This window comes from Ahaetulla prasina, chromosome 4, assembly GCF_028640845.1.
Source record: "Ahaetulla prasina isolate Xishuangbanna chromosome 4, ASM2864084v1, whole genome shotgun sequence".
Lineage (NCBI taxonomy): Eukaryota > Metazoa > Chordata > Lepidosauria > Squamata > Colubridae > Ahaetulla > Ahaetulla prasina.
Genome location: NC_080542.1, coordinates 12,885,419 through 12,902,650, shown reverse-complemented (window position 1 = coordinate 12,902,650; position 17,232 = coordinate 12,885,419). Strand labels below are relative to the sequence as shown.

Genomic DNA, 17,232 nt, shown 5'->3' with positions numbered 1-17,232 from the left:
GTAATTTGATTTGACTAAACATTTTCCAGGATAAAGGGATGGAATAAAGGTTTTTAAGGAAAAGGGCTATTATAAATCTGAAGAGGGGAAAATATTGGATAAGTGATACAATGAGAGGGTGAAATTTGAAATATGTTAAAGTATGTACCCGACTGATATCTTGTTCAACAAAGATTTGTATGTTTTGTTTTTGTTTTTAAAAAATAATAAAAAAATTGTTTTCAAAAAAAAGTAGTAGTATAATTAATTTAAAATTGAGAAAAAATGAAACTGATTTTAGATTTTGATGATTTGATCAACTTTGTTGTTATAGAAATGGTTTGATTTAATTGGAAATGTAAAGAAAAGATTGAGGTTGTAGCTTTTTCATATACCCTACTGTGATTAAAAAAATCAGAAAACTTAAATCTAGGCAGCAAGTCCACAATCAAGCGGTAGAGCTAGCTTGGTGGCCTTATTTTCTGATTCAGTCAAGATATGAGAAAGACGTTAGAACAGGGTGTAAATAAAGAACCAACAACATTTTTTTAAATTTTATTTGAATTTATATCTCGCCCTTCTCCGAAGACTCAGGTCGGCTTACACAGTATTAAACAATAGTCTTCATCCATTTATATATTATATACAAAGTCAACTTTTATTGCCCCCAACAATCTGGGTCCTCATTTTACCTACCTTATAAAGGATGGAAGGCTGAGTCAATCTGGGCCTGGTGGGACTTAAACTTGCAGTAATTGCAAGCAGCTGTGTTAATAACAGACAGACTTAGTCTGCTGAGCCATCAGAAGCCCTAATGGACTTAGCCTTCCATTCTTCCAAAGTTGATAAAATTGGGAGTAGATTGTTGTGTAAATATTCTGATCTTTTAAACTTCTCAGAGAGTCCTGTAAATCACTAAGGAGTGGTATGTAAGTCTGTGTTATTGCTATTGTTATAAAAGTGAACCTAAATATACAATTTATTCAAGGAGATAAATACAGTATCTTGTCTTTGTTCAGCTGACAAGATCCATTGGTTTAAGATCTGAAAAAGAAATATTGTAATCAAATATGTTATTCCTAATGATGTATCAACCTTTTCAAGTAGGCTAGGACGTGAGACTGATGGTGCAGGAATTCCAGGAATACTACTTTATTGTTATAGGTTATAGTGTCAGTTGAAACCTAGTCCAGAAAATCCACTTTCTCCATTTTAAGAACATTGAGGTCAAATTGAGGCTATTCTGAGTCTTTTTCTTATACATTCTACTTCCTCATAACTAATCAACATTTTATCTCTCCAACATTCTTTTCAAGACCATGCTAAATTCTTCAAAATCAAGGAATATCTGTAATTGTTAGTTTTTTGTTTTTAGATGGCCCTTTGTGTTGAGTTCTGGTCTCACTACAATTATGTAGCATTTAGGGAAAAAGATAGATCCCAATATTCCTATACTGGAAGCCAAGATGGAGAAGATCTCCACAGCTACCATGTATTTTCCTTTGGTGCTCAAATAAGTTGGGACAAAAGTCACCCATACGCTACAAAACACCAGCATGCTGAAAGCAATAAATTTGGCTTCATTAAAAGAGTCTGGCAGTTTTCGAGCAAAGAAAGCCACAATGTAGCTGATGAGAGCAAGAAATCCCATATATCCTAAAATATAATAGAACATGTTGCCTGATCCTTCATTGCATTCTACTACAATCTCTTCTGGAAGAGAATGCATGTCCAAATCTGGGAAAGGAGGGCCAGTGCACAGCCACAATATGCAAATACTTGCTTGAATGCAGGAACAACAGAGAATCAGAGAGTTAGAAAATCTTTTCCCCACCCATTTCCTCAATTTTGATCCTGGCTTAGTAGCCATAAAAGCTAGAACCACTGTGACGGTTTTGGCCAAAACTGAAGAGACAGCAATTGAGAAGATGATCCCAAAAGCAATTTGACGAAGAAGACAGGTCAGCAATTGGGGCTGACCAATGAACAGCAAGGAACAGAGGAAGCAGAGGAAGAGGGAGACAAGGAGAAGATAAGTGAGATTCCAGTTGTTAGCTTTGACAATGGGAGTATTCCAATGTTTTATGAAAATTCCAAGTACCATCACTGTGATCACAGAAAATGATAGAGCCAGAACAGTCAAAGTGATGCCCAAAGTTTCATTGTATGACAAGAAATTTAGATCCTTGGGAATGCACAAGTTTTTTGCCTTGTTTGGATATTGTACTTCTGGACAGTCTAAGCATTCATCCATATCTGTGAAAATAGATATTCAGTATTCATGGCAGTATTTCATATTTTGTATACTTTTGTCTACTGAGAAATATTTATTAATTTAAAACATCTTATGTCATAAAACAGCAGTGAACAACTATGTGCACCAATTCTCTTCACTTATTGCCTTTATTCTCTTAGCCAAAAGCGTACAAAAATGTAGTCCAGCAACATTAACACAAATAACATTAATTCTTCCTATTTGAGAGCTCAACTAGAATGCAACTCTTATGAATAATGAGAGTGACCCGTATGTATGTGATATCTCTGTGTGAAATCTCCGTGTATGCCTTTATGGATACACTCATTTGCATACACACAAACCGTACAATACCATATTTCCTACCTCTTTCATTTGAAAACTTTCTTGATGGACAAAGATTACAATCATAGCAACAAAATGGCTTCCCTTCCTTCCTTTTCTTTCTGGAACCTGGTGGGCAATGATTATTGCACAGAGCAAGAGGTATTGTCTATTCATCAATGAGAGAGAAATACATTTTATTCCCTTGAATCCAACCATTTTCAGAAATCAGTACATGTGTCATATACTTCTGAGAAATATTCATTAGTTGTGTGTGTGTTTGTGCAGACATGTACACACATAAGAAAGAATTGATCCAAAATAGCATGTATTATTGATGGACCTTCCCCTCACTTTGAATAATTTTTTTTCATCACTAATATGTCACCATAATTTACTGTATGTGATTAGTGTCTTGTCATTATTCTGATTTGCTTGTATTTGACTTGAAGGGTCCCCAATCTATACCATCATGAAGTAAATAGGTACATATTATGGTAATCTTACAGTAAAGATGGTGTTAGTACTAATAGAATACAGTAAAGATGGTGTTAGTACTAATAGAACTGGTTTCTTGTCTGAACTATCTCCAAGGTCTGACAGGTGGCTTCACACTGCAAACTTCAATTCTTTTAGATGCCCATTTAATATCACAAGACAAGCAGAAAAGGGGACATTTCATTGCTCGTATCACTCTGTCCCTTTCTCCACTGCCACTGAAGAAGCTCCTGAGTACTTTAATTAAAGCACTGGAAGAATATAGATAAAGGGGGCTGTGTGTACGTCTGTAGAGAATCCACAATACCCCCCCAAAAAAAAACCTAATTATATAAAGGGCACAGAGAAGTCAACTATCACTGTGGAGTTGACACGTCAAATATATTTGCCTCAGGTACTTGGAAACTTATATATTAAGAAGTCACCTTGTCAGAATCCTTCCTTTTGTGGCTTGAAAAGATTACAATGGTTAAGGCTAGAAGGATGGCCTAAAAGCTAGACAGGTCATAAAAAATCATCTCCTCAATCAGAGGTATTAAGATACACAGTAGAACCTTGGGACAACTAAGCATTTCCTCAGTTTGAAAAGTCGCCATTTTTGTGCAGAAAAAAATAATGGAAGCCATCTCCCCCCCCCCCCAATTCTTCTTCCCCTTGCAAACTAGCTTTGCAAATCCAAAAATTTCCTGAATAGAATCCACAACTTCACATTTGTTCTCTTCCAGATGCTTAATATAAAAGTACTAGGGAACATTAATTGCTGAAAAGAGATCTTTCAATACATAAAATATTAGTCTCTCTACCTCTCCCCAGGCTTAAGTCTAAGAAACCAATTTGGAATAACATACCAGAGTCTTACAACCTAGATGAAGATGGCCAACTTTTAATAACCTTGACCAAACAGAACACACAGATCCAAAAAAAACCACTACCATGAATGCAGTTTCCCCTGAAAAATATGCAGCCACCTGGAGAGAATCAGGACAGGTCCTGTCAGAACTAAGGCAAGGCTCTTTAGGTAGGAAATGGCTGGGAGAGTCTGCAATGTGACTGTGGTGCAGCCTATAACAGGGGTCTCCAACCTTGGTCCCTTTAAGACTTGTGGACTTCAACTCCCAGAGTTCCTCAGGCAGCTTTGCTGGCTGAGGGACTCTGGGAGTTGAAGTCCACAAGTCTTAAAGGGACCAAGGTTGGAGACCCCTGGTCTATAACACATTCAGTTCAAGAATGTCTCCTCAGGAAAGAAACTATGATGCATAGAGTTCAAAAATGTCTCCTCAGGAAATTTCAAGGCACCTCAGATGTTCTCATCACAGCCACACCAGAAGTAGTTACATAGTTAGCTCTCTTGGATATCAAATTATGACATCTAGTCCATTGCAAATTTATGGCTCCATACCTGTTTAAAATGGGACTGCCATGTGATTTTTCTTTCGTTGATGGTGAACTTTCTGCCTGATGGGGCTTCAGGATCCATTTGTCCCACTTTCACTTTCATGAAGGATTTGTTAGGGAAAGTAACCCAGTTGATAATGTCAAATCCAGCGAGCAATTCATGCTTCTTGTCAAAAGAAACCTTGTCTCCGGCACTGTTGTTAAAGGAGACTTGACTTAAGAAATGGTAAAGCTGGAATAAAGGAAGTTTTGACAAGTATTACCACAGTGATTAAGCCAGTGGAAATTGTTTGGCTTGGAATAACAATTTGCTACACCCTGAAGTTATTTAATTGTTTCAACACTTCATTATCAGTGGTCCCATTATTTCCTTCCCCAATCAAATATTCCAGTTCAGCTCAGTTTTTAAAAGCAGGGGTCTCCAACCTTGGTCCCTTTAAGACTTGTGGACTTCAACTCCCAGAGTTCCTCAGCCAGTTTTACTGGCTGAGGGACTCTGGGAGTTGAAGTCCACAAGTCTTAAATGAACCAAGGTTGGAGACCCCTGTTTAAAAGGATACTAAGAACTATCAGATAATGTGTTTCAAATGAACCTACTAAAATTTCTTTTGGCATAGAAATATCCTGGTATACCTGAGTCACTGATTGGAATCCAAGGATTTCAAGGCTAAGGTTTACTATTTTTGAGGGGAAGGGTGCTACTATTTTTATTTTATTTATTTGTCACAACATCATATAAAAAGGATTATATAGTATATAAACATATATATGAGTAAATATTAGGAGGTATAAGCATCAATATATATATATAGGAAGAAGAAAAGAAAAGAAAAAAACAAAAACAAAAACAAAAACAATAGGACAGGAACGGTAGGCCCGTTTGTGCGCTTATGCACGCCCCTTATGGTCCTCTTAGGAATGGGGTGAGGTCAATAGTAGAAAGTTTTTGGTTGAAGCTTTTAGGATTATGGGAAGAGATCACAGAGTCAGGTAAAGTATTCCAAGCACTGATGATTCTGTTACAGAAGTCATATTTTCTGCAATCTAGATTAAAGCGGTTAACATTAAGTTTAAATCTGTTGGTTGCTCTTGTATTGTTACAATTAAAGCTGAAGTAGTCTTTAACAGGAAGGACATTACAGTAGATGATTCTGTGAGTTAAACTTAGGTCTACTACTGAATTACATTTATATGCTGACTTTCTCCCAGTGACTCTGGACTTAAGATTGTTGCAGCATCCACACAGTGAAGTGATCAGAATTTGGGGGTTTGGCACTTGGTATGTAGTTACAACAGTTGCCGTATCCTGGAGTCTTGTGATCACCATTTATGACCTTCCCATCCAGCTTTTGACAGCAAAGTCAACGGGAGAAGCTGGATTTACTTAATGATCATGTAACTGACTTAACAACTATAGTGACTCACTTCCTTTCTGCATTTGGGAATGTGCTGTAATGCATTATCGAACAGAATAGAGCTGAAAGGGACCTTGGAGGTTTTTTAGTCCAACCCCCTGCTCAAGCAGGATACTCTATTTCAGTGGTTCTCAACCTGTGGGTCTCGACCCCATTGGGGGTCGAATGACAATTTGCCATGTGGCGCCTAAGACCACTGGAAATATGGGAAGTATACTTGCGAGTCGAAGAATTGTGCTCCAATGGTTGATTCCACAAGCCAGCTGCAGGCTCTTCAAATCGCTAGCCGAATTCGGCCTCAGGCGCGATGAATTAAAAAAAGAGAGAAATCTTTGCTCTGATGTCTCCATCTCAAGCCAGCTGCAATCACTCCCAATCGCTAGCCTAATCTGGCTTCAGGCGCGATAAACTTAAAAGGGGAGGAGTCTCCACTTTAATGCCTCCGTCCTGTATTAAAGAGGTTGCAGTATGTATTAAAGGGGTCGCAGCACTATAAAGGTTGAGAACCACTGTCCAGTCTCTTCTTAAAAACCTGCAGTGATGAAGCACCCACAACTTCTGAAGGCAAGCTGCTCTACCGATTAATTGTATACAGAATGAGAATCCTTCTTCTATAAATGAAGACAATATTAACAGTAACTATGATGCATTAAAATTAATCTGCCTCCCAGATGAGATATTACCTGAAAATACTGTGATTTGGAAGTCCTTGGGTGATTTTTCATCAGCACCGCTCCATATTTACTTCTGGATGAATAAAAGGCATGCAAAGCGTGTGTCACAGCATAGACAGCATTATAAACACTGTAGCTTTGACTGGTCATGCTCATTTCAAAAAAAGGCTGTGGAAGGCTTTCTAGTCTCTCATTGCCAGTACAGCTTCCTTTGTCTGTTGCAGAAGCTGGAAATGAGCATTTAAAGGCTTGTTCCCAGAAGACTCTGATGAAATGATCGGTCAGAGAACGGGGGTCCTGAAATAGAAGGAAATTCTGAAAGGTTGACATCTCCAAGGTGTGACTTGCAAAGGATAAGGCACCGTGGAAGATCTGCATGTTTAAATTGTTTAAAAAGGACTCCACTGAAAAATCCCAATGGGCCGTCATCACCCATACTTTCTGCACAGGCAGCTTCATGTCTGATTCCGCAAGATTGAGCACTATCTGCAAATCTAACATCATGTGAGCATCAGCACTTATAACACAGACGTTGACGCTTGGTTTACTCAGCAACAGGGCCATTTCCCTGAACATGTCATTGAAATTAACAACACCTAAAATATTGCTTTGGAGCGGCATTCGTTCAGAGAAGGCAGTGCAGATTCCATTATCAGAAAAGCTTTTCTCCAAGGTCTGCACAAACGTTTCTCCTTTATCGTCATCCATGGCCATGATTCCAATCCATTTCCATTGAAAATGCAATAATAGCTGGACTATTCCTGTATACTGATGTGCTTCATTAGGTACCATGCGGTATAAGAAAGACGGGTGGCTTATATCATTCACTGGTGGAGTATATAAACAATAAGTGACCTAAAGGACAACATAATTACATTCATAATAGGGAAATATAAAAATATCTACAAGATCAAGCACTTTTCTATAATGCTAATTCTTTTTCTCACTTTTACAGTCTAAAATTGCCTCCCCCTCTCCGCTTTAACCTCACAAAAGTGTAGTGAAATTTTTAAAAAGTTTGCAGTTATCCCATGCTGAAGCTCAGTCAAAATATTTCATGTCTGACTCAGATCTTGCTTTCTCTTTATTTGCAGCCTATTGTCTTCCCTGTCTTCTCTTTGCTTTGGAATAAACATTAAAGTAAGATCCAAATAGATTTATTCTATTTAGGATATTTTGTAATATATCGGTCATTTTATATTTCACTTCATTATCTTTACATTTTAGGATCACAGATATGAACAAGAAGTTATGGAGATATGAAGAGTTGCTGTGGTGGTGAGAGGGGCAGCATATACATTTAGTACCGTAGTTTTTAGAGTATAAAATGCACCTGAGTATAAGATGCACCTTAGCTTTTGGGTAGGAAAATAGTGGGGGAGATTCTGCCTACCAGATATTCATCTGCCTAGTCCCAGCACATTAGTTTGCTCGTTGGTTTTGAGGTTGGGGCTGGTTGGGGCTGTGCTTCTAAAGCGTATCTGATTGTCGGAGGGAGCAGCAGTTAGAAAAGAAGGCAAAGAATGGAAGATTGCTTTGCTGTGTTGTGGATGAAAAACAGCTTCCAAAGCACAGCTGATCCTCTGATGGAGCTCCAGTAACTAAAGCAGGCAAAACGCGGAAGAGGTAAGGGAAGGCAGCAGCTGTTCCCTGTAGCCATTTTGGGCATCATGCGGAGTTACATTTGGAGTATAAGACGCACCCAAATTTTCAGCCTCTTTTAGGAGGGAAAAAAGTGCATTTTATAATCCGAAAAATATGGTAATTCAATCAATAAATAATGAACAAAACCAATCTTCAAATCCCCTTCTGCGGTCTAAAGTCATGCTCAAAGATCTTGGTGTAATCTCTAAAGAAGTGAGTCACCTCCATGGCAGACTCTTAGTTTTCCATAGAGATGGATATCTGGAGCTACTTTACTATTTTTAATGCAGGAAGCAAGCATGCTTTTTTCTTCTCCTAAGCATTAAGAAATTAAGATTTCTTAATATATTAATTGTCTGTTGCCATATTTTTAAAAGTATATATATATATATTTCCACTAGTTTATTTTTGATATAGCAATCTATGTATTATTTAAAATATTAATTGTGAATTTAAACCTGTTTAAAATTGTGTTTTAAACCTCATGGAGAAATGTAGTTGCTTCCTTATCTCACACAGATGGCACATCTTAAGTTTTCATGCTTAACTAAATTCTGTCTTAATTATCGAGTAAAATATTTCAGTAGACTGATTTCACTTATTATGAAATCACAGTCCATATACCCACCCCATTCTTTTGTATGTCTGCTATACAACATCTACCACATAACTATTTTTTAATTGGATAAGAGAAGCTGGAATTATTTATTTAGAAGTCAGAGATATCTATTTTCCCCTCTCTCTATTTCTCTCTATTAAGTGTCCCGAGAACCTGGGGAAGTTAAATTTTGTTGTCTTCATCCTCTCCAAGAAATTTATTTATCCCAATGGTATTTAATTACAGCAACAGTTAGTTTGATTTCCACTAAATGCCTGGCAAACAAAAGAAACTAATGAATATTAAAGAAGCAAAAATTAAAACAATCTAAACAATTGTCATTCTGTTCGTTGGAATGATGACACTTATAGCTGTGAAATCAGTTCAAGACAGCAAAAATGGGACCGTACTACTAATAGCACAAGTTTGGTGAAATCCTGAGTGAACAGAGATGCTGATGTTGACAACTAATTGTGAATGATAAGAAGCTTAAAATAAAAATGCTCACAAACTTGTTGACTTCACAAACACAACAGGGGTGGGATCTACTTACCTTTACTATCGGTTCACAATGGAAGCGCACGCATTTTTGCACATGTGCAGATTGTCTATAATGACGTTTAGGTGGGTGGGCGGAGCCTCCCACTGATTTCACTAATGGTTCGCAAGAACCGGACCAAACTGGGAGCAACCTACCACTGAAACACACTATGTTGTTTTCTAACTCACAATATGGAAGTAATTTAGCAATAGCAATAGCACTTAGACTTATATACTGCTTTACATTCCTCTCTAAGCGGTTTACAGGTTCAGCATATTACCCCCAATAATTTGAATACTCATTTTACCCACCTCGGAAGGATGGAAGGCTGAGTCAACCTTGAGCCTTGGGATTTGAACTGCCAAATTGCTGGCAGCCGGCAGTCAGCAGAAGTAGCCTGCAGAACTGCACTCTAACCACTGCGCCACTGAGGCTCTAGGAATTAATTTAAGAATACCTTCTCCTGATATTTTGTTTATTTCTTATCTAATCTGTAGGCTATATTAGATCACCAAGATTAGACTACCTTTGTAATCCTCTATGTCAGTGCCAACCTGGTCTAATCCATATATTACACCATTTCATTTGTGAAAAATCTATTTTATAAAATGTTTTATGACATAGAAATGATCAGAAAACATTTTGTGATGTAAAACAACGGGTCATAAAACATTTCCTGTGGTCAATTGCTGATGCTTGACCATGGTATACAGTTCAAAATGTGCTATTTTTCAATTAACCCCAAATGCATTCCTCCTTTCTTGACCCTCTCCTGTTATTATAACACATAATTCTTAAGTATTCCATTCTCATTGCATTCAACTGACTTTTATGTTTCTTCCAACGTGTCTAATTCTCTTTTACATAGCAAATGTGGAGAATATAGTACTTTTTACTTCCTTTAAAAAGAGACATTTAATTAGTTTACAGCACCTACAGGCTGTTCTAATCATGATGTTAGCGTTCCAGAAAAAACCCCCAACTCCAAGTAAAAACTCAGAAGCAAGTATTTTTCAAAGTCCTATTTACTAGAATAGGTAAACTGGCACATCTGGGAAAACCCGAATCTGAGAGGTCTGGGTTTTCCCTCAGTCAATCAAAACCCCCAAACCATCCCCTCACTCCTTAGTCGATCACATGCTCCAATCACCATCCATCCCATCTTGAGACACCACTCCGACCACTCCTTCTCCAGATGCAGGATCGGCCTGACCTTGACCGACAGGAAGAATGCTATTATGTCTAAAGACAACCCCTCTGCTAAATCCCACTTCCTACTTTCCCACACATGAGAAAGTGGCAGCACGGAAGCTTCCGGCCTAATATGGCTTCCAAAGCTGCCACACGAACTGACTCTATGTAACTTATAGTTTTCTTCCTTCCTAATCATGGGTTAAATCAAACCACACCTCCCCCCAAATGCACCATGTATTCCTCACAATAGATTGCATATTACCATGACATCTTTAATCTGCATTTACACATCTTCCTTTTCCATCCATTTTCCCATCTCTAGTTAACAACCCATGAAGTACAAAAACATTTCTCCACTTGCTCTAATTTTTCACTATTTATGCTTAAATCATGATTATTGCTTTTATTTCTTGCATTTATTTCTTTTCCCTGCTTACAATCTATGATCAGTCAGTGTCAAATAAATGCTGGCTGCCTACATCATAATTAAAATGAAGCCTTCCTGTTATGTTTATCTATTAAAGTTACCTTTAATAAGGTAAAGGTTCCCCTCGACATATGTGCTCGTCATTCCTGACTTTAGGGGTGATGCTCATCTCTGTTTCAAAGCCGAAGAGCCAGTGCTGTCCGAAGATGTTTCTGTGGTCATGTGGCCTGCATGACTAAACACCAAAGGCGCACAGAAAACTGTTATCTTCCCACCAAAGGTAGTCGCTATTTTTCTACTTGTATTTTTATGTGCTTTTGAACTGCTAGGTTGGCAGAAGCTGGGACAAGTAACCGCAGTTCACCACATTACGCGGCACTAGGGAGTTGAACCGCTGAATTGCCAACCTTTGGATCAACAAGCTCAGCATCTTAGCCACTGAGCCACCACATCCCTGTTTATCTATTAAATAAGTTTAAAAGACTTTTTAAATGTATGAGAGATTTAGTTTGTACATTACCCAGATTACTTCTGTGATTTAATGACATTGAGAGCAAGGAATGTGGAGAACCAAAGGAAATGAGGGGAAAAAAAGAACAGTTAAGATCACGATAAATAGACAAAAGGGCAAGAAAATAATCATCACATTATTTATTTATTTTATTTATTTATTTTTATTTTGTTTATTTACATTTATATCCCGCCCTTCTCCGAAGACTCAGGGCGGCTTACAGTGTATAAGGCAATAGTCTCATTCTATTTGTATATTTACAAAGTCAACTTATTGCCCCCCCAACAATCTGGGTCCTCATTTTACCTACCTTATAAAGGATGGAAGGCTGAGTCAACCCTGGGCCGGGCTTGAACCTGCAGTAATTGCAGGCTGCTGTGTTCTAATAACAGGCTTCTTTACAGCCTGAGCTACCACGGCCCCTGTACAAAGAGAACAGTTACACTGTGAGAACTAAAACATGGACCCTGATGAGAAAGATAAACTTTTGTCCTTCAAGGAACCACTTATATCCATATCATCCAACCATAACTGGTATAGTTAAATTAGGTTTTAAGTGATTCACCATTATAAAAACATTTCCCTCAGCCCAAATGAGAGAAATAATGCAATAACTCTCTTCCTGCCTAAAATATCACATTACCAGGGAAGGCAAATGAAATAGTATTGGATTACCAGAAGAAGAAAAAAATGAGGATCATATATTTTGTGGTGCTGGCAAAGAGATCTTAAACTTCTTTGTATTCCCCAAATAAACTTGGTACAAGTCATGTTACTCCTGTTCAAATCAAGCTAAATCACTGTAGACAAAATGTAAATAATGAAGATATTAAGTTTCTTAATAAATTCAAATACTTGCTTAATAAATGTAGTAAGTTTCATAGTAAATTTTCAGTGTACCGACTTCTGAAATTTGAAGTCCATCCATCTTAAAATTGTCAAGAATGAGACACACGGTAATAGATAATACGTTCCTAAACAAATAGATGTGTGATCCACCTTACCTGTGGAATCTTGTAGATCCCTAAGATAGTAGCTATGTGGAGGGAGGTTTCTGAGTCAGTACCCCCAATGACAGCTGCTGGTATCTTCTTGCTGCAGTTGTAGTTGAGAATAGTTGGTTTCTGATTAAAGAGCAAGTTTAGCGTGTTCTGATAAGTTATCTGGGCATCAAAGTGGCTATCATAGATATGAAATCCCACAGTCCGATTGGGTAAGATCATGCTGTTTCCATTGATTTCATTCACCGCAAACGCCAAGGCTAAGGTGTGCTGATATTTTTTCAGCATTACACTAAAGTAAAAGATAGACCTTGAGTAAGCCATGAAGTTCTATTTTGTGAATGTTCCCATACCATTCCTGCAAGAGGCACTCTGCCTTAGAATATCTTATATTTTGTGGTGGAGAACATTGGACAATGAGAAACTTAACTAGAAGAATAGCTTGATTTCCTTGTAATGGATTTACCCTTCACTAATCCCCCTAAGAGAGAAACCCATTTTCAGAGAAAATATGCTTAGAAGTAAATACAAGTCTTTTACACTGCAGAAGAAGCTAAGCATTGCTTCATTAAAGTATGCAGTAAAGCTTTCCAATGTTGAATCGGAGAAATAAGGACCTTACTGGAGAGATATTTCCCCAGTGAAATTTTTGGTAGGATGTCTATGGGAATAAACAATGTTATGTATATAATGGCAAGAACTTTAAGCAACAGTAGATTGAGCCAAGACTGATGTAGGCTTTTCCCCTTCACACGATCAAATCTAGCATGTCTGACTGACTGACTTGATCCCATCAGATGTAAAAGATCAGAATAAACTCATAGCATACAAGGAGATCTGGCAAATATTGTAAAATCTTAGAGCCAGAAGGGAAGATTAGGTCATAATATCCAACTGCTTGCTCAGTGCTGGAGGTTTAATTTATGCCAGATGATTGGGTTAAACCCAAGAGCAGTAAGATAGCAGTTGCTGGGATGAAAAATAACATGTGTGTTTTGAATCTGGCCACCATGTCAACCTCCTATTTTCTATTACCAAAAGAGCAGAATAAGCGGATGTGGGAATAAAAATATTTGACTACTAGAATCCATGCAGAGTTGCTAAAACCACATGAGTGCTGCTGCTAGGAAATAGCCAAGTATTACAGAAATCAATGAGGTTTTCCTTACACAGGTTCAACATCACACTTGGGTGTAGGGTGTGAGCTGAAATCTGCTCCTTCAGAAAAGGAGAACAGCTGTGAAATGATCCCACCAATTATCACATCACCTGGCTGAAAATATTGATATTGCACTTTTAGAGACTCACGAATGATACACACTGCAGGAGATATCCCACAATCTGTTGGTTGCAGCAGCAGCAGCAGCAGCAAACACACAAGAAGTCTCAGGGACAAGAAGGACCCTCTCATCCAGCAGGTGAAATGATGGTCCCTTAATTTAAGATCTCCTACTCCTACTTTGATCGTCATTATCCAGCTATTTAGTATGCCATGGTCTTTACGGTTCTGGATCCTACCACTAAATGCATACACACTGATCTGCTGAATCAATGCATGGATAAATACATGTAAACATACATACTTACATACACCCTCCCTTTGATCAGTTCAGGAGTTATATACCTGTATGCAATTAGAATGGTAAAGTATTTTTCCCTGCTTTGAGAGAAACAATAATCATCTTAGATAATCATAAGGTATGCAGTTACTTTTTCCAAAACATTGAAGTCAGCAAATTCTCAGAGGTAACTACTCCTCCTTTCCCCCCTCTTTCTCCATCACTGCCTAATAATGATTGTTTTGTAGAAAGTACTAGAGCTCTTGAACAAAAGGGCTACAGATTAGATTCATTAGAAATATCATACACACACATGTTAAATATATATTTATATTATATAAATATATATAATAGTTTGTTGAAAAGAAGGGACTAGGGGAGACATGACAGCAGTGTTCCAATATCTCAGGGGCTGCCACAAAGAAGAGGGAGTCAAGCTATTCTCCAAAGCACCTGAGGGCCAGACGAGAAGCAATGGGTGGAATCAAGGAGAGAAGCAACTTAGAATTAAGGAGAAATTTCCTGACAGTTAGAACAATTAATCAGTGGAACAACTTGCCTCCAGAAGTTGTGAATGCTCCAACACTGGAAGTTTTTAAGAAGAGGTTGGATAACCTTGTCTAAGATAAATGTCCTCTCTCAGGTTTCAGGATTCCAAGCAACTCTCTGCTCAAAAGTCTGATGGGCTGTCTGTTAAAATAAAGCCAGGTCTTGACACACACTTGAAAGTAAATCAAAAAGCCTGTAATTGTGGAGTCTGTCTGGCAAGAACAAAGAATGCTTATTCACAGGAAATATTCATGTTTAAAGCTTGTAACTTTTATCAGAAAGCTGATAAAAGTTGTTGCTTTAGGAGAGTAAGGAAGAAACTCAGTGATAACAACAACAACAACAACAACAACAACAACAACAACAACAACAGCAACAGCAACAACAGCAACAAAAACAAAATCAACAACAACAAAATCAACAACAACAGCAGAGTTGGAAGGGACCTTGGAGGTCTTCTAGTCCAACCCCCTGCCCAGGCAGGAAACCCTACCCCACTTCAGACAAATGGTTATCCAACATTTTCTTAAAAATTTCCAGTGTTGGAGCATTCACAACTTCTGCAGGCAAGTTGTTCCACTGATTAATTGTTCTAACTGTCAGGAAATTTTTCCTAAGTTGCTTCTCTCCTTGATTAGTTTCCACCCATTGCTTCTTGTTCTACTCTCAGGTGCTTTGGAGAATAGTTTGACTCCCTCTTCTTTGTGGCAACCCTGAGATATTGGAACACTGCTATCATGTCCTTCTTTTCATTAACCTAGACATACCCAGTTCCTGCAACCATTCCTGTTCCCCCACCCCCCATGGATTCATGCATGACACACATACACCCCCCCAGTGCCCCGTTTTGAGCCTAGCAGGCCTCCCTGAAGCCTCTGGAGGCTGGAAATGGCCCATTTCCAGACTTCTGGTAGACCCATTTTTGGCCCTCCACAGGCTCTGGAGGCTTTCCTGGAGCCTCCAGGAGGGCAAAAATAGCCTCCCCTGGCCCTCCGGAGACCCTCCAGAGGCCAGAAATGGCCCATTTCCAGACTTCTGGTAGGCCTGTTTTTACCCTCCCAGAGCCTCCACACGAGCCCTGTACTTACCTAACATCTAAAACGGGATGCGTAGGGACCCCTGGGTGGGGCAGGGTGGCATGGGCATGCACGCATCTCCTGCATGCGTGGCAGAGACCTGAAAATCAGCTGGCCAGTGGGATGCACACGCGCATGCACGGTGAAGCTGATCTAGGTCGACGGGCACGCGTGCCCACAGAAATGGCCCTCAGATGGCACGCGTGCCATAGATTCGCCATCACGGTTCTAGAGTGTTGTCTGGGTCTTGATTGATTATTTCTTTTTTTTTAACAATTTATTTATACATTTTCATTTAACATACGTAAGTGCTTTGTGAACAATGTATTGTCTGGGTCAATTTGCTTACATAATAACACTTTTCCAGCTCCTAATTTCTACCTCTCTTATCCAACCATTTTATATAACAAGTTCCCATGTTCGAAAATACTCTATCTTCTTTTTCTTTTATCTTTAATGTCAGTCTGTCCATTTCTGCACAGTCTAATATTTTTCTAATTACATCTTCTTCTCTTGGTGTTTCCTCATTTGTCCAGTACTGTGCAAATACAATTCTTGCTGCTGTCAAAACAAGTAGTATTAAATAAAAACTGATTATTTCGCATAGTCAATGAGGCCCTAGATATATAGAATAAAAAAGAATCTGAGGATTTCAAATGAGCATTGTTGCCATTCCTATCTTTATTAAAGAGACCCTGATCACAGATATTTTTCTGCAGGTGATAAACTAGCAAAGATTTGTAGCACCAATTACATTTCACAGTTAAATAGGAAGGAACACACTGAATGATAGGTCAATTTTTTCCATTTCTCACTTCACTAATCAAAAGGCCCTCTTGCAGGCCTGTAAAATATCAGTTGTGAATAAGTTGATAGGTTTGATCACATGGAGACTCATGTCATTCACCAACCTAGAAAAAAAATTATGAGCCACTTTATGCTACTTTGAGAAAAAGGGTTAAAAGTGAACTCATTGACTCATTATTGTTGTTAGTTGCGAAGTCGTGTCCGACCCATCGCCACCCCATGGACAACGTTCCTCCAGGCCTTCCTGTCCTCTACCATCCTCTGGAGTCCATTTAAACTCATGCCTACTGCTTCAGTGACTCCATCCAGCCACCTCATTCTCTGTCGTCCCCATTGACTCATTGGAATGAGTTTTATTTATTTATTTATTATTTATTATTTAAATTTTTATACCGCCCTTCTCCCGAAGGACTCAGGGCGGTTTACAGTTAAAAGATCCAAGCCCTATTTTATTTTGCAACTGTGTTAAAAATGTGCCTCTCCAAGATTTTAGCATTTTGCATTGTGAAATTTATTCAACTTCTAATGTAGCCCAATTAAAAACTTATCTCCAATGATATTTCTTTATTATTTGCTTAGTTATGAGGCATTGCCCTGCTGCAATCCCAAAGGATTTTCAGAAACTTACAGACTTGTTTCTAATAGGAATTTAAATCAAATGTCATAATAAAATTGAACTACAAATACCACAACTGAAGTACTTAAAGACGTTCCCAATAGAATAAAGATGTCTGTGGAAGTTTACAAAAGGATGGATCCACCTACCTTTGGATTTTTGGATCGGTC

General features: G+C 38.4%; 1 protein-coding gene across 1 annotated transcript; it reads right to left on the bottom strand.

The window, feature by feature from the left end:
- Window positions 1–1,336: 1,336 nt before the first annotated feature.
- On the bottom strand, window positions 1,337–13,926 carry LOC131197919 (vomeronasal type-2 receptor 26-like). The gene is made up of 6 exons (XM_058182421.1): window positions 13,625–13,926; window positions 12,459–12,747; window positions 6,549–7,394; window positions 4,455–4,682; window positions 2,600–2,726; window positions 1,337–2,235 (listed from the first exon to the last, which is right to left on the bottom strand). Exons 1-6 carry the CDS (start codon window positions 13,924–13,926, stop codon window positions 1,337–1,339), a joined length of 2,691 nt encoding a protein of 896 aa, XP_058038404.1.
- Window positions 13,927–17,232: the final 3,306 nt, after the last annotated feature.